The sequence below is a fragment of the Eucalyptus grandis genome, chromosome 3 (assembly GCF_016545825.1).
Source record: "Eucalyptus grandis isolate ANBG69807.140 chromosome 3, ASM1654582v1, whole genome shotgun sequence".
NCBI lineage: Eukaryota > Viridiplantae > Streptophyta > Magnoliopsida > Myrtales > Myrtaceae > Eucalyptus > Eucalyptus grandis.
This window is the reverse complement of record NC_052614.1, coordinates 15946966-15964306: the sequence shown is the minus strand read 5'-3', so window position 1 is coordinate 15964306 and position 17341 is coordinate 15946966. Positions and strand designations below refer to the sequence as shown.

The 17341-nt window shown below is 40.8% G+C and overlaps 2 protein-coding genes across 3 annotated transcripts; one reads left to right on the top strand and one right to left on the bottom strand.

Annotated features, from left to right (window-relative positions):
* Positions 1–1959: 1959 nt before the first annotated feature.
* Positions 1960–5109, top strand: LOC104436647. 2 transcript variants are annotated; one of them, XM_010049487.3, is made up of 3 exons: positions 1960–2114; positions 3074–3537; positions 3982–5109. In XM_010049487.3, the coding sequence occupies exons 2-3, from the start codon at positions 3124–3126 to the stop codon at positions 4822–4824; spliced, it is 1257 nt and encodes a 418-aa protein (XP_010047789.2). In that variant the 5' UTR covers positions 1960–2114; positions 3074–3123; the 3' UTR covers positions 4825–5109. The 2 variants fall into 2 exon arrangements, with proteins under 2 accessions (XP_010047789.2, XP_039163875.1); XM_039307941.1 differs by lacking the exon at positions 1960–2114 and adding an exon at positions 2127–2758.
* Positions 5110–13331: 8222 nt separating this feature from the next.
* LOC104436644 (cytochrome P450 734A1) lies at positions 13332–16978 on the bottom strand. The gene is made up of 6 exons (XM_039308561.1): positions 16470–16978; positions 15122–15348; positions 14748–14992; positions 14541–14623; positions 14192–14484; positions 13332–14082 (listed from the first exon to the last, which is right to left on the bottom strand). Exons 1-6 carry the CDS (start codon positions 16753–16755, stop codon positions 13624–13626), a joined length of 1593 nt encoding a protein of 530 aa, XP_039164495.1. The 5' UTR covers positions 16756–16978; the 3' UTR covers positions 13332–13623.
* Positions 16979–17341: the final 363 nt, after the last annotated feature.

The following is a 17341-nucleotide window of genomic DNA, read 5'->3' as shown; positions in this document are numbered from 1 at the left end:
AGGGGTCATAAAATCGATTTCTTATTTAACGTTAGGACTTCCTTATTTCGCCTTGCAATTAGCCTACCTTTCTCACTAGATCTTGCACCATCTCAGCCCTAAGTAGCGAGCACCTGACTAATATTAAAGGGAAATTAAATGTTCTAAAATACAAAAATTGTTTAAAGCATTTCATTCGTTATATCATGTCAACCGTATAATTAATTAAAAAAATATTTTTCGGGCTCCACACGTTAATGTTTGTCCTTATTCTTGATTGGAAAAGAGATGCCTCAAGAATTTCCTTTAAATGAGTAATCCGGTAGTTATGCTGGGTCGGTTTGACATAGTATCAATGATTTTTATTTTTATTTTACTTTTAATTTTTGGGCTTCACTATGGTAGGCTGCCAATTAAGGAAAGTGGCAAGGGAAGAGGCTTTTTGACTTCTACAAAGATTCTTCGCCATAATACATAAATATATTTGTCTTAAGAAATGATCAATTTCGTGGTAACAAGGGAAAAAGAAAAGGTGAGGGAGAGGGAATAGCTAAGAAAGATCGCATTTGCGAGAGAAGCGCTTCCTCCTCTCTTTTTTCTTTCTTTTGTCCCTTTTATCTTTGCAAAACCCTAAAACTATTAATTTTTACCTATAAACTAAAAGTATCAAAAATATGAAATTATTTTCACCATGACACATTTATCTTAAATCCCAAATTTGTACATATGTAATATATTTATGCCATGTTAAAATTCGGTCAATGAGGCTTGTTAAAAATTTGCCTTCATTGCAAAAGTTGCTAACATGATGCTCATGTTACTTAAGTGAAGTAAAAACGGTAATTATTTTGACTGAAAAATCATTTGATTAGACCTTGATGAAGGGGTAAATATGTCGCGTAAGTTCAAGTTTTGGGTTAGTGTAGATGTGTCAAATGAGATATAATTAGGAGTTTTTGATGTCACAAAAAAGTTCAAGATAAAAGTGTCACGGTGACATAGTTTGAGATGTTTTGTGAGTTTTTCCCTTACCTTTACTAGTTGGCACAACAAATCAACCGAAGAACATGTGACACGACGGTTCACTTAACTGAAGAATTACATCAAGCGAAAAATAAAAAATTTAGGGACTAAATGAAATATAAAGAAATTCCCTGAGGACTTAAAAATGAATAAAAATTGAGAAATTATCCATGACATTATTTCATAATTCAAAATATCGGTAACAATTTCATTTTGAGATAAAAGTACAAGAGGTTCCCTAAAATTTTTTGTAAATTGTCAAATCAAGTCATTGAAAATCTTTTTATGCAATTGAGTCCTCAAACTGCATGTTCGAACAACCCTTGTGGAGTTCATGTGATTCCCGAGAACGCTGAACCAAACACTCCCACATGAACGGAGGTAACAATGGTTGTAGGGTGGTTGCCATAGATCGGCAAGCACGGGGCAGTCCTTGTCCTCGCTACACCTTGATGATGCAGCAATGCGGCCACCCTTCCCCATCCCAGCCCTCTCTTCCCAATGGTTACGGTCCGGTATTTTTTTCGGAATTTTTTTGTTTTCCTTTTTTTTTTCTTATCCATATCAAGCGCTCGGTTAATAAAATGCCGTATAATTCTTGCTAGTCTAGTCCATATCAAGCGCTTGGTTAATAAAATGCCGTATAATTCTCGCTAGTTTAGTCCATATCAAACGCTTGATTAATAAAATGCCGTATAATCCTCGCTAGTCTAGTCAATGTTTACGTGGTGACGCTATCGCAGATCATACTTAACAAAATAACCAATATTCCAAAAATGAAGATTCCAAATCATGTAGAAGAACAATAAGAATTTCAATGCCTTAATTTTTATATCTCATGCTACCAAATCCTTCTCTAAAACAAATTACCCATGTCCCAGGAAACCTATATTTTCACCTTTAGGGACAAAATGGCCTCCAACTGCAGCTTGTTTTGGGGGGCAATCTTTATGTGCCTATGTGAAAAGGAGAACAAAGACAATCCCCACCAACAGTGAGAACTCTTTCCCATCATCACATCAAAACATTCATACAAAAAGCCCCCAACATTTGAGCAGCATCAAGAAGTTTCCTGCACAGCTTCACCTTCAGCATCGGAGGGGAAAGAGAAGGTCAGTCAAATTCCACCCATCTTGCAGTTCTTCAACCATATCATCTTGAGGGTTCATTGCCTTTTCGTTTGATCTCCTGGCCGTGTCTCCGAGGCTCCTCATCAATGTCTTTTTTCTGTCTGTTTCCGCGTTTTATTGCTTAAAGTTCAATCCTTTGACGTGAAAGTTGAGGATTTGAGGATTTGAGGATTTGCCCAAATTTCTTTGACTCTGGTTTCGTTGCTGTGACAGCAGAGGGAAACAATGGAGTTATGATCATGACTTGAATAATTTCTTCGTTGGCATTTTGATTGCTATACAGGCCCATCAAGCGCAGCAGTCGTATTTTGCTCGATTGAGTTGTTTCTCTTTCCCAACATCTGCAAAGTCATAAATTTTACAAAGTGGGATTCTCTCTCTTGGATTGGATTCCAACCAAACGGGGGCTCTGAGAAAATATTCTGCTAATTGAAATTTCTTTGCTTGGATATGTAAAAGTTTCTTGTCCTTTTCACGGTTACATGGAGATGTTTGTTGTGAGTTTTTCCGTTTAGATGCTCTGTTTGATCTTCGGGCAAAGGAAATTTTTTATGGGTGAAGCAGAGACATTGCCTGGACTTTGTCAGTCTCAATTATTTGGTGTTACATCCAGTCTTTCTGTCCTGGTACAGTTTTATGCATTGCAAGTCTTTGTTTTTCTTCTGATTTGATCTTATCTTGATGGTAGCAATTTTAGCGTCTGTGTCCTTTCCTTGAGGGGACTCTCTGGATAGGTCCTCTTAATGTCATGTGTCTTTAATCTTGTTGCTCTTTTGATGCCTTCTGTTCTTGGAGTTTGAAACATTACATTTTCTTGTGAATTAATGCTTTTAGTTTTATGAGATGCATGCTTTTCTTAAGCTCTACTTCCCTATGAATTCATGTCCTTAAGAGTGCGAAGCTGATGTTCGTCATCTCTTCTATTTTGATTCTTATGTTAGTCAACACTAGCTTCTTGGGCATGGCATCTGACGGATGGTAGGCTAAAATTATGGTGGTCAAGATGGGATATAAGAAGGGCACTAGAGTTGAGGTACTGAACATAAAAGAGCTTCCATCTGGCTCCTGGCGAAGTGCAGAGATAATATCTGGCAATGGCTGCAACTACATGGTCCGGTATTATAATTACAAGGGTGCCGCAGTAAAAAATACTCTGGAGAGGGTATCAAGTAAGGCCATCAGGCCTTGCCCACCTTTGCTAGATATTTCCAGCAATTGGGTTCCCGGTGATGTTGTTGAGGTGTTCGATAGTTTCTCTTGGAAAGTGGCTACAGTATTAAGGGCTTTGGGAAAAAACTACTATCTGGTTAGGTTGCTGGGAGCCTCTGAGCAGTTAAGAGTTACGAGTTCTGACATTCGGGCAAGACAGTCTTGGCAACATGGTACATGGACTTTAATCAGACAGGTAAACCATTGAAGGTTCGCTTATGTTTAATTACACGATATCTTCTTTTGATCTGCATAGGTATCTGTGTGAAACTTTCAATTGCTTGCATGTGCTGCACTTGGTTCAGTTGGTTTTCCCGTCATGTTCATGTTTTTGGTAGTTAACAAGATCTATGAGCATCTCTATATAGAATACCTGAAGTTTCTTTATTCTAGTAAACGGATGAAAGAAGTCATATGGACTGTCTGCAGTTAATTAGAATCCTGCCATAAGCTAGTCATTATGTTAATATTGTTGCGTGTTTACTACAAATGGGACAATGCAAACCGGTTTGAATTAGAGATGTGAACACTTGTTTATTTATCACCGGTGGGACAATGCAAACCAGTTTTGAATTAGAGATGTGAACCCTTGCTTTGCATTTGTTTTTGTCTCACTTTCTGACATTGTTTCTGTATTCAGGATTCTGCAATTTTCCGTGAAGGAAAATGTAAGGAAATGCCATTGTTGAGGTGTGACAAGAATCCTAACCTCCCAGGTAAAAAGGAACATGCAACGCGGAAGCTGTCTCAGAAAAATAATCTATCCACAGCTGAGAACGGCGAAAATTGGCAGGATTATTGTGTCAATAGACATATATCTATGAAAAGACCATGGTTGAATGGCTCAATTGTACCAGAAGCAACTTCTGAAGCTTTCAGGAGTTGTAAAGTTAATGATAAAGAAGGAAGATTCCCCAATGTAACCGCTGCAAAGACACCTACACTATTGAAGCAAGTTGATGCGGCTGCCATCCGAAGAGACACATTGGATCAGGAAACCTTAAAGCCTTCTTTCAGGAGAAGAATAAATGGATTTACTGAAGTGGATGCGAAGAGGATTAAATTGACCGATGCAGATGGTTGTGCTTTTGCATCCCGTGCAGAATCCAGTCACAACAATAACGAAGAATGCTCAGTCGGTAGTTGTAGCATCAGTGGAAATGATAGTCACATATGTCCTCATGACATCTCTGCTTCTCCTGTTGAATTTGTTAGCGCTTGTATCGGTGATGCTCAATCCACTTGTCATGGGGAACATGAGGGAGGCAGTAATCTCCCTTTGCCAAAAGAAAACTTGGAAGATGAAATACACAAGTTGGAGTTGCAAGCTTACCGTTGCACAATGGAGGCATTGCACGCATCGGGACCTTTGAGTTGGGAGCAGGAAGCGCTGGTGACTAACCTTCGTATTTCACTCCATATATCAAATGATGAACATTTGACGGAGTTGAAAAAATTAGTTTCTACAGATCATAGCATCTAGTTTAGTTGAAGAAAGCACAACAATATGGCTTCTTTCTTCATTTAAACTTAGATTCATAGATTGATTCCTTTTCATTTACCTTTGAGCAGTTGCTGGAAAACAGGATCTGACGTTTTGCCTGATTGCTTTCAGTTTTATTTTGCAAACTCTAGTTTCAAATGTTCATACGAGGACTTCTTAACATTAGACTTCAAAGATAAGCTTTGTGCTTTGCAATATTCATCATCGGCTGTTCTTTCTATTGCTTGGAAACTTAGTCATATGAATACTGTAGTCTGTTGACCCTTCTGATGTGCCAAGTCACATTACCTTTCAGGTGTGCTTAAGAACCGCATAGCAGAATCTTAGCTTTGATCGATGTATCCTTGTTCATAAGCACTTGGCAATCAGATTTACGAGACATCTAGAGCTATGGTGTATTTGTGTTTGGTATACACTTAAGGTTTGAAACAGGAAGAAGCTGCAGAAGCAACATAGTTCCCATTCGACTAAATTCCACTGCAGCTCTTTTTAGTCTAGACGAGAAGATGAGAAGGCAAGATGATGTCTCAGCCTCCAGTTAGTGTGAAGCAAGTCAATTGACTCATTCTGAATCTTGTGGAGTCGTGTTCATTACAAAGCCAATCAGTCATCTAAACGCATGTCATGTTCAGCATCTCACTAATAGTGTAATCAAATGCATTTCTACTAAATGTATCTCTTCTTCAGTTTAAAGAGTGAGGCTTTCATTGGACAACCACATATTCCTTTGGAGCTTGTCATACAAAATAAACTCATTCGGTATGTGATCTGCCAGTTTAGATCTTTCAACAGCAATGGAGCTCGTCATAAATTGGTTTTTGCAAATCATACTTAGTAAATCCATCAATTATCTCGATCTTTCGAAGGTAGACCACATACAGAAATTCATGAGAAATTGCTTTTACGTGACTTGGCTATAACAGACTATTCCATGATGAAGCAAAATTCAATATCAGATCTGTACTTCCTGAGATGCACATTCAAGTCCTCATCGGAAGCCACCAAATAGACAGCACTGTAGTCAAAGACCAAAGAAAGATTGACATAAGTTCTTGATTGAGGAAAACATCCAAAGTCGGCCATTAAAGAGAAGGAAAAAGACTGGCCCAAAAAAAACAAAAGAGAAGGTAAGAGAACTTAACTGATATTTTTTTAACTGGGCCTTTAGAGTCTAGGCCCAATGACTACAGGGGGAGGATCCATAACATCCGGGGACCTAAGTCCCTGAAAATGAAGGGGCATGAGCAGCAACTTCTGGAAGTTTAATACAGTAGTGTGCCAAAGAAGGATCTAATGTTCTTGCTCAAATTCTCTTAAGATCGAATGTGGAATACCCTTATCAGTTCGACTAACCACGAGAAAAAAGTACGACTTTGCTAGCTTCTTTTTTTTTCTTTTTTTTCTGGGGAAATATCTGGCAACAAAAAGCAGCAAATTACCAACCAATTGTCGTTTATTTTGGTCAAGACGCCTCCTTAGTTGATTCCATATATGATGATGACTTGGTTGCTCTAGATGGAGTTCAATTTCAACTGCTCATCTGTTGTAATCAGAGAGCTACCGTTAAGACTGTAGAATTTTGACTCATTACTGTTAATGCGAGTTGGACCAAATAAACTAACAAGTCGTCTATTTCAACTGTTTTTCGGCGCAACTTCTTGCGAAAAGCATCCTGTTTATCTGGTAATCACAACCATACGCAAACAGAAACAGTAACGATTGAGCTGTTCTTCAACCTTGCGATGTCAAAGAGCCAATTTAATATGTTCTGAGTATGGTTGTCACCTTGCTGTACTGACATGCGCTTACCTAAGTTTGGGTTCAGAATAAAAATAAAAAGACCAGTGGGATATAGGAGCACATGAAGACATATACTCTCTTATTATCAAAATACTGTTCAAGTGTTGTTCTTTGTATTTTCATCTTGTCGCATATATATATAACTATTTTGTTAAAGATCAATCTGGGTTTGTTTTTCTGCCATCCTTTTTCAAAAGGCAATTTTCCAAGAACTTTTTGTGAGACCATAAAGAGGAGAAGACTGCACAGGTGCCGTTGTCTCTGGAATGACCAACAAACCCCACCTTGGTGTCATTCCTAGTTACAGTGTATACTGTACAGCATAAATATTTAATGTATTGAGACAACTTAAACTGTGAATTCATCTGAGATTTTCCCTTTGTTTGTTTGTTTTTGTTATATATAATAAAATAAATAAATGGGGGTTGATGATTTGGAATGGTGTCTCTCTCTTTTATCACCCAAAGTGAGACTGATGGATGGGAAGCCTACGAATGAATTTGGTGCATTTATGTGGCTCCACCAAATCCCCCCAGCCCCGTCTCATTAGCATCTTTTCATGATTGATGCTGCCATGTGATCTTGCCTCTTTCATAGGAGAGAGAGAGAGAGAGTTGGGTTGTTCTTATCGCTCCTAGTCTTTATGATCTTCAATTTAGGTCCACTTTTCTCCAGAATTTCAATTCCTAATGGAAAGGAGATTGAGGGGGCAAATGCTAGATTGCTAGTGTTGTCTTCATGTGGACAAAAAGTTCCTGCATTTTTTAGCATGTAATGTAATCTGGGATGAAAAGCTTGGTGCAACATTGATATCTTTTGCTTATATTGATCAAGAGAGCCTTTCTTCGATGAGAGAATGTTTGCCCACCTTTTCTTCCTATTTGGTCACTGTACACATGATGGCGGAGCAATCAATCTTCCCCATCTAAATTCTACATTGTCAACATAGATGCGCTAATTACTACTTTGGCTTGAATGTGTTTCTAGATTAGCACACAAATTTTATATGTCAATAGCTGGACAGGCAGATAAGTACACTCTCTTTCCTTAGAAATACCGGGGACACTAATGTAATTTATGCAGGGGGTTGATTCTGCTGTCTTGTCATTTGGAGAAAATAAAGGGAAAAAATGCAGGGTTCACTCCAAGTATCTGTGATGCACTGAGAGGATGATGAAGCAATGAAGAACACATCTGTCAAAATTGATAGTTTGTCATCGTAAAAGTTGAATGATCAATCTAAGATCTCATTGAAAGAAATGACATGGGCAGATAAAGGATCAGAGGGACTGAACAACACTGAGATGTGTACAGAGACAAGAGAGAAGAGCCATTTGGCCAATGCAAACAATGAAGATGGCTCACTCATTTGAGCATGAAATGGCCAATCATACATAAATTTAAAAAAAATGGTTTTTTAAAATAAAATAAAAAATAGAGAAAAGGTGAGTCCTTGGACATTGTTCTATGACACCCCGACAAGGTAGCATTAATCAAGGACAGACAATTAGCCAGCTCAATCTCTTTGGCGTTTGTGCTGCTATTGGGGACATTTTATGATTAAATATGACTGCATTTATACTATATAAGCGACTCTCCTTCCAACCATATGGCTTCATGCTTTAATTAAGCCAAATTTTGTGAGCTGGCCACCACCAAGATCTATTGGCCCTAGTCGGGCTTAGCGAGTTTCCCAACCCGACCTCACCTTTGTGTCAAGTACCGGGTACTAATTACTAAGTAAGGCTTCTAATCGAGTTGTGAAAGATTATGTGAAATTCACATAATATTTTTTTTAAAATGAAGCAAAATAGAACTGATTGTTTTTTGTTAAAATTTCTGATAATTTTCCCTAATAGTGGGTAGAACCTTCATATCTCATTTCTGCAACTAACATTGCTAGTCTGTAGCTCAACCTTGCATGATTGGCAAAATCTTTAAATTCCCCAAGACAGTTGCTTGGTTCTTGAGTGGGATTTTAAAGGCTACTTTTTAGAATCTCTCTTGATACTCACATGTTTTTATATCCCTTTCTCTTTGCAGATAGAGAGAAGCATGAATAAAAGGAATTAGGTATGCATATTTTGCTTTACACAATAAGCCTCATCTTCCTTCCTCGTTATTATCTTACTTAAAGGTGCCTTCTCTCTTTTTAAATCTCGAATACATTGGAATGTTGATTTTTGTCGTTTACTGACCTTGGGGGGACATTGCATGGATGTTAATGAGGAGGCTTTGCTCAAGACAAAGCACAAACGAAGAAAATCCTCTGTTTGCACAGCAAATATATTACTAAACTATAGACTATAAGATGAGGACATGGATCTTGTTTATTATGGAGAAGTGCATTATATCATAGTTTAATCACGGTAAGGGCTTTTAAAAAATACTGCTTTGTTATATGGAATTTGAGGTGGTCCTGAGAGGTAAATCATGCTCCTTCTGATGCCCTTAATTATGTGAGAAACCCTTGATTCAATTATTAATAACCAGGAATGCCAGAACTCCAAGATTAGCATAATAATTATGAGCTTTCTCTTTTGGTTCATGGGTTCACCTTAGCACGTTCATCAAGAAATAAAAAGGAATGAACACACCCAGAACAATCATCTCCATCAGTGCACCAGGATTTGTCCCCCTCTCTCCGAAGAGATCATGCATAAAGAAGGAAAGGAAAAGGAAAAAGAAGAAGAAAAACCCACCTCAAAACCCTAACCAAAACAATGCCATGGGACTCCAAAAGTGAAGAAAGATAATCAAGAAATCAGCAAATGTGCTCATACTGTAATTATAGATGAGATCTTCCATCACATGGGCTTCGTGGGCATGCTTGGATTCCTTTAACAAAAGCAAGAGAACACAGTTAAACCCACAAGGATCAAAAGGGAGGGGGAATTACCCCAGCCACATGCTTCCTCCTGGGGACCATCAAGGCAAACGAATTATTTAAATAAGCAAAACGATCCACAGTAGTAATAATAAGAGCATGAGAAGATCCCAAAAAGCTAGTGCTATAAAGGAGAGGTTGGTTACTCCTCTCAATGACACTGCTCACTAAATACTACACATACCGAAGCCCCCAAATCCCATAAAAAGATGGGAGACATGTTCGTTTAAATAAAAGATGCCTTGCATGGTGGATTGCAGTCACCTTCTTTTCCTTCCAAAAGAACATTTCGTGCCTTGGGAAATGTTAGTGTTTTTGTATGTGGTTTGTCTATGATTTTACCATAATCTATTGTTGCATGTATAAAAGTTTGATTAGCTATCATATGCATGTCACATTTGAACTTAGACTCAAACGTATTTGATCTCAGTTTATTCTGCTTTCACAAACAACTTTCAAAAAAATGCAGAAAGGTATACATCCAAGTAGCTAGTTTGTGTGATTTTAAAATTCAGTGTAAAATAAAATCACTGTATAATTAGAGAAGGAACTTAGATCCTCTAAACTTAGGGGGTAACTGCGCAATTACCCTAAAACGACGGAATCACCCTCTCTTCTAGAGAAAAATACATTAAGCCTACACTCTCCCCACCCGCTACCACCTTCGGTCCATCTCTGCTTTGCCGGGAACACTGGACCTCTATCACCGTCGTTGCGCCGCTCGCTGCGTGCCAGTCTAGGACGAACTAGGTTGTGAAAGAGCTGCCCAAATTTCCGACGACAGCGGATTTAGAGGTAATTGGACCTTGTACAGTTATCCCATTTGATTTAGAGGTCCCAATTCTTGTAGAAAGGAAGCTCTTTAGTGCTTTCTTTTTTCATTGTAAAAGGCAAAGAAGAAATAAAAGCTTCTTTTTTTTTTCCATTGCAGAAAGGCAAGAAGAATGGAACATTCGGATTGAAAATAAATTTAACTAGTTTACACAATGTTTAGAAGAGCAATCAATCCCATTGTTTGTTCAATCAAATTAAGGTAAATAATATCTCAAGAAACAACGATGTTTATAATGAATCCTATAACAGCAACCATTCTTTTCAACACGTTTCTCTGTTGTGATTATATTCACCATAGTCTCATATATAATATAACATTTTGGCGGTGTGAATTATATTTATTTCTAAGTTAAATAGGTTAACATAACATGAAGAAATAGCTGTATGTGTGCTAAATGATGAATGGGAAGCTGGCATCGATGGGGAGAGATGATGCTTCAAATCTATGATCAGAAAAGGGAATTTATATACGATTTCCACACCACATACAGCCAAATCTAAATCTCTCTCGAGTGTTTGTTTTATTTCTTTTCTTTTCCTTCCTTTTCTTTATTTAATAAATATCAACATGTCTGCTACATTGAATCTCACAGGCCATGTCTTCATAGTTAGTTAACTGACACAGTCCGTTCTTAATGGAGGTGAATGGAGGGACCAGAAACTGGTCCAAATCATCTTAAGATAGGAACATGGCATCGGATGGACCATTCCTAACAATTCACTTTTCAGTTTCCAAGGAAACGTAACACGTCCTTGAGTTGTCGCTACCCGAATCTGTCGCGGTCGTGCTAAAGTGGCCTGCCGGTTTGTAACTACAAGTTCCTCTGGAGTAACTACATGGCAAACTCTTTAGTTGTAGAATGGAAAATTCAAAATATATATGTTCATATTGACATGTATATGGTCTATATTATGTATGTAAGAGTGAGCATGAGAGTTGAGATGACCCTTGAAAGTCTTTACCGAGAGAATATCGATAGCTCTTGACATGCACATTCTCTTCAGCCAAATTTAAAGCTAAGTAACTCCTACATATTACTCAAGATGTTCATCGAGGTATATAGATATATCCCGTGCGTATATATGATTCACACATATACATGCGAAGTGTCGCACACATGCACTCGTGGATACTATAGACTTGATCACACTAAGCAAGAGACGAAGACTCTCTCAGCTCTTGATTGGCTTGGTTGGAAAAAGGTGGTAGTGTATATACTTCATTAGTTTGCAGTGGGGCATCTTACCCTGATTGAAGAGTTGACCTACATTTTGATATCTTAAAAGATAGATAAAGAAGAAACCCTAGATAAGTACCTCGTTTCCTGACATGGTCCATGCCCGAATGGAATAGAAAGGTCCAACAATACTTGCAGAGACGTACGTTGTTTCACTGGAAATTCATTTATGAAGATCATTGCCTCTCTCTTGACATGGGATTTAGTAGAAACTTTTGTGAGTACCGTCACAATTATCATGTACCAATTAAATCGAAACATTGCACGATGTTCAATCTCAATAAATTTCGGTGCAGCTTTTACATGTTACTCTCATATCTTCACTATGGGTTTTGGTGAGAAGTCATGTGCAATGTCCATGTACATGATATTTATACTTTTCAATCAGAAACATTATCTTTAACTATATGTTAGACCTATTCACTGCCAGGAAAATGTCCAAGAGTAATTGGGTACTCGTTAAGCTTTGTCAAGTTTGTTTTATGAAATGTAGATATTTTCCATTTGACGTAGGTATATCTTCCAAGTACCATTAAAAGTGGTCGGTGCCGAAAGGGCACTAATTAACAAGACTTCATTATTTTTTTCATGTAAATTAGGAACAAGTTCTAGAAACTCGGCAAGACCGGCTCACAAAATTGAATGATAGAGACAACGTGAATATAGAAATCCAATGCACGCCAAAAAGACTTCATACCACTAACTATACGAATCAATCAATAACAAGACTTAATATGCGGATATCATTTCTTTTACTGATTATATGTATCAATTATCTTCGAAGTAAATGAGCTCCGTGGACGAGAGAGTACACCTTTATGATAATTCAGTGCGCTGAAGTAAATAAATGATATTCTAATTTGTACGTTTTTTTTTTCCATATGCGTGCGTGGACCTTCTTTCTCCTATCATTCTGCACTTCACCCATCCAAACTATTCATCCATACTAATTGTGGGACATAATTGGTTGAGAGGTACTGAACATAGTAGAAGATGTTTGCATGTACTCTATGGCCAATCTCCCCGACAGAGCGCCTTAAAGTTCATGTTGATGATACTTCGAAGGATTAAAATGTACCTGGATTTTCGCATTCCTCAACTCCATTGTCCCCACATTGAAAAGCAGTGCTGAGTAAATTAATATTGATGTTAACTATGTATAGGAAAGAGAGTTTTTTCTTTTTTTTTCTTTTTAAGTAAGGAAAGTAAGCTAAAGGTTTTTTTATTTTCACAGGTAGACGGTGCAAAGTATACAATCAAAAGACAAATCTCCTCCACCTTTCCAAGGGCTAGATCTTGAAAAGGAATGCACTTCTTCCTAATAGTGCCTGATAAAATCATTGCATTTTAAAGTGAATTCCGCGTCGAGCCACTAAATTTCCATTACTGCCGCCACATGAATGTTCTGCTCTATGGATTATTTTTAAGTACATTAAAAGCTATAACCATTTTTCCAACTAATTTTGCATTAAAAAAAACGTTGTATGTGGCATCATGTCTTGCCAGACATGTGGTGCAAGCGAGAGAGAGAGAGAGAGAGGGGGGCTTGAGTAAAACATCTTACTTCATGTTCATAAATGCATAATGTTACAAAAATGCTAGGTACTAGTGCAAAATATACATTACATACACATATGAGATGAACTACTCCTATTCGTTAGCAAATTCCTACCTAAAACCTAAAAATAATAATTAAAAATCCCACATGCCATTAGGCACCCCCCCCCCCTCTTTTTTTCCTTTTCGTGAAGAAAATAAAATTTAAAAAAGAAAAACATGACTATTGGGTCAGAATTTCAAAACGCCTCTCCCATTTCCTTTTCCTTCAATTTTGTTCACCCTCATTTTGTTCCTCCCTATGGCACTATGGATTACTAATTAATCATGGACAAATTGGTCACTCCACTCCACCCACCAGCAATTCCCCCACACTACCAACACATAACACCAAAAAATGAAAAAAAAAAAAAAAAAAATTCCCCCACACTACCAACACATATACTAAAGAGCAGCTTCGTTTCACAACCGTTGATCTCGTGGGGCCGGGGGATCCGCCAACCGTTTAAATATGATGGGCGCCCCATGCTGCGGGTACAGCAGCATCAGAACCGTTGGCGCGTGCCGGTAGCTCGGTGCGAGGACGAACGAGAACCGCTGGATTATGATGGCCAGGGCCAGCTTGGCCTGCAGGAGGGCCAGGTTCTGTCCGATGCAGTTCCGGGGGCCCAGGCCGAAGGGTATGAACGCCCCCGGGTGCTTTGCTGCCCGGGCCACGCCGTCCGCGAACCGGCCTGGGTTGAACTCGTTCGCGTCGCTGCCCCATATGGCCTGGTCGTGGTGGAGGGCCAGGATCGGGATCAGGATCTCCGTGCCGCGGGGGATCTGGTACCCGTTGAGCTCCGCGTCCGCCCGAGCCCGCCGGATCATCGCCACGACCGGCGGGTACAGCCGCAGGGATTCGTTCACCACCATGGTCAGCTGCACAAGCGGGACATGAATATTAAGATGAACTAATGCAAGGGGTCTTTTCGGCAGATGACAAAAAGAGAGAGTAAAACAAAAAAAAACAAAACGGGGACGAGCGTACCGTCTTGAGCTTGACAAGGTCGTCCTTGGTGGGGACGTCACGTGATCCGCACACCCTGAGGACCTCGTCACGTGCCCGGACCTGCCACTGTGGGTGCATCGCCAGGAGGACTGTCGTCCACGTCAGCATGTTCGACGTGGAGTGCTTGCCGGCGAAGAAGAACCCCTTGCACTCCTCCACGATGTCGTTCACCGAGACCGCGTCCGACAACTTGGACGCCTGGATCATCAGCCCCAGCAGGTCGTTGGGCCGGCTTCGGCTCCGCCCCCGAGGGTCGCCGCGTCGTTGCCGCCATCGCCGCCGCCATCCCCGCCGCCATCGTCGCTGCTGCCGCCCGACTCCTCTTTCCGGCGGTCGATGAGCTTGACGAGCGACTTCTTGATTTCGCGGTCCAGCTTCCAAGAGACTATGTTCCTCTTCGTTGGCAAGAACCTGTCGGGCGAGTAAGGAAGTGAGTTAATGCATCGAATGAATTTCGGGTATTTTGAACCCAGCACGCCAGTTCCGAAAGATTTGACGAGTAGGCGATGGCGGGTTTGCTTGATTGACGAGTTACCTATAGCCAGGGATGAAGACTTTCTGGAAGACGTCCGCCGCGAGGACCATCTGCCGAGCTTGGAGCCTGAAGATGGCCTTGCCATCTTCGTAGCTGATGCCGAATGCTGTCCTGGTGATGATGTCCTCGGTCAGGTTCTGGAGCCACTCGGAGACCTCAATCTCGACCTCTCCCGATTTGGACATCAATACCTCCCATTTCTCCAGCATGCTCGTCACGCTACTCGCCACCACCGGCACCAGCAGCTGCGCACCAAAAAGAAATCGACAAGAGAAAGACAGCGAGTCAGTCGATCCGGCATTGACCAATTGAGTGTGTTTCTTGATGTGATTGGAATTCTCTCGTGGGATTCTTGGGTGGGGGAGAGCTTTTACTTTGAGATTCTCCATGTAGAATGTGGGGACGATGATCTTGCGGTGGTGAGCCCATTTCTCGCCCCGGAGGCTGAGGAGGCCGTCGCCCTCGAGCTGCTTCACGAGGGGGTGCGACTCGCTCTTCTCGTAGAATTCCGACTGCTTGGAGGTGAAGATCTCCCTGATCAGCTCGGGGTCCGACACCGTGAGCCGGACCGTGGGTCCGAACCACACCAGAAACGTTGACCCTGCGAAATCGCTTGGTGATGTCATAAAAAAAGCTAGAGACGGATTAGTGCAACGACGACGAGATAGGCGGTGGTAACGCGGCATTGAATTTCCATGTTAAGTGGGGGGAAAATGTAGAACAGATGGAAACAGCTGCCAAAGGGCAAAGGGGCTTCTTGCACCAAGAGGGAACTGCCACAAGGCCTCAAGGAGTAAGTGGGGAGAGTTTTGCTTAAAGAGGAACGAGCAGGATTACACGACAACCATTAAATTCAGAGAGGGCATGGATAGTGTAGACCCTACCACCGGCCGAGTTAAAGAGAGAGAAGAGAGAGAGAGAGAGAGAGAGAGGGGAAAGACAACTGAGAACAGTGTCGCTAACAAACAGAAGGAAGTTCATTGTCACCATTCGAACTTCCATGATAAACAAAAGAAAGTGGACAAGAAAACGCCAGCGAGAAAACGTAGCTTCAGCGTCCTCAGAAGAAAGATGACAATTCATTGTACGCAACACAGAAGGGAAAAAAGGGCATAGAAAAAAGAGGAAATTGAATTTGCGGATTCGTAGCGCCTGAAAATCGGCAGGGAATAGGGGAAAACGAGAACTGCTGTTGGAGCTACAATCTCTCCACATTTTTTTTTATTTGAAGGAAAGAGAAAAATATTGCAATTTGATGGGCACCAAAGAGAGAGAAAGGTGGAACCCAGGAGGCGCAAAGAAGCATTAATAGAAGAAGAACCCCAAAACAGTCCAAAACCTCAACTTCAACATCAAGAACACCAAAAACTCAAAAAGACCCACAAGCCTAAAAGATAAAAAAAAAAAAAAAAAGAGGAGAAAAAAGAGCAAGAGACTGAAAAGCCGTTAAAAAGAAGTACCCTAGAGAGAACTCAAAGGAACAAAACAGTAAGCCACTGAAAGTGAAAAAAAAAACTCAAAGGGGCCAAAGGGAACATCATCACGCTGAAGTACATTCGCAGTCGCTTTAATCATCAACCCCCCACCACCTCTTCCGAAACCCAGAAGCCGTGCCCGTTCAAAACGAAGACGCTCAACCACCCGTGAAAAATGCAAACATCAGAGGCATCAAGGACGAAGGACTTCAGATGGAAAAGATGGGAAGGAGCTTGCGAAGTGTACCGTAAATCTTCTTCCAGTGGTGGTAGAAGGAGAGGACCCTGGGGAGGATGTTGTGCGAGAAGGGAGGCGCCATGGGCTGTGACGACGCCTTCATCATCATCCCCACCAGCTCCTTCACGTTCCCGATGAAGAACCGATACGGCGGGCCCCTTATGCCTTGCCGCGAGAAGTGGTCCTCGATCCTCCTCGGCCGCCACCACAGCACCGCCGCGATCCTCAGTGCAGCGGCCGCCACGGCCGCGCATATCACCGCCAGCTTCAGCCACGCAAACGCCTCGTCCTCCATGTTCACACACAGAAAGAGAGAGAAGGGGTGGGGGCTCTCTTTTCTTCTTCTTCTTCTTCTTCTTCTTCTTCTTCTTCTTCTTCTTCTTCTTCTTCTTCTTCTTCCTTTCTCTTTGTTGTGTGTCTTTCTGGTGAGCGATTTTTGTTCTCTTATATGACTGAGAGCTTTGGCGACTTGCTAGTGTCTCCGCTTTTTATTACCACGCGAGAGAGAGAGAGAGAGAGAGAGAGAGAGAGAGGAAGGAAGGGGAGAGAGAGACAGAGAGGCCCTTTCGTATTATTTCAAGCAATTTCTCCAAGAGCAACGCCGTAGGGGCCGCCATTGGAATTCTAAGGGTCAACGAATTAGGTGCTTCTTTAATTAATTTTTTATCTTCTCTTCTTGGGTCTCCTTGGACGATTTTACCCTTGCTCTCTTTTCCATCTTGGACAAACAAAGATTAGCTATTTCATTATCCCTGAAAATATTATTTGTCTTTCTTAATTTAGAGGTCGGGATACCCTTCCGTTGTGCTACAGGGTCTCTTTACGAGTACGTTTAGATACTTTTAAATCATACCAAACTAAAAAAATAATTTCATTCTCAA

Coding starts and splice junctions, on each gene's coding strand:
- LOC104436644 (XM_039308561.1), bottom strand. CDS start 16,755: ATGGAGGACGAGGCGTTTGCGTGGCTGAAGCTGGCGGTGATATGCGCG. Junction 15,349..16,469: donor CCACTGGAAGAAGATTTACG/GTACACTTCGCA, acceptor GCGATTTCGCAG/GGTCAACGTTTCTGGTGTGG. Junction 14,624..14,747: donor GTCTTCATCCCTGGCTATAG/GTAACTCGTCAA, acceptor CTCGCCCGACAG/GTTCTTGCCAACGAAGAGGA.
- LOC104436647 (XM_010049487.3), top strand. CDS start 3,124: ATGGTGGTCAAGATGGGATATAAGAAGGGCACTAGAGTTGAGGTACTG. Junction 3,538..3,981: donor CATGGACTTTAATCAGACAG/GTAAACCATTGA, acceptor TTCTGTATTCAG/GATTCTGCAATTTTCCGTGA.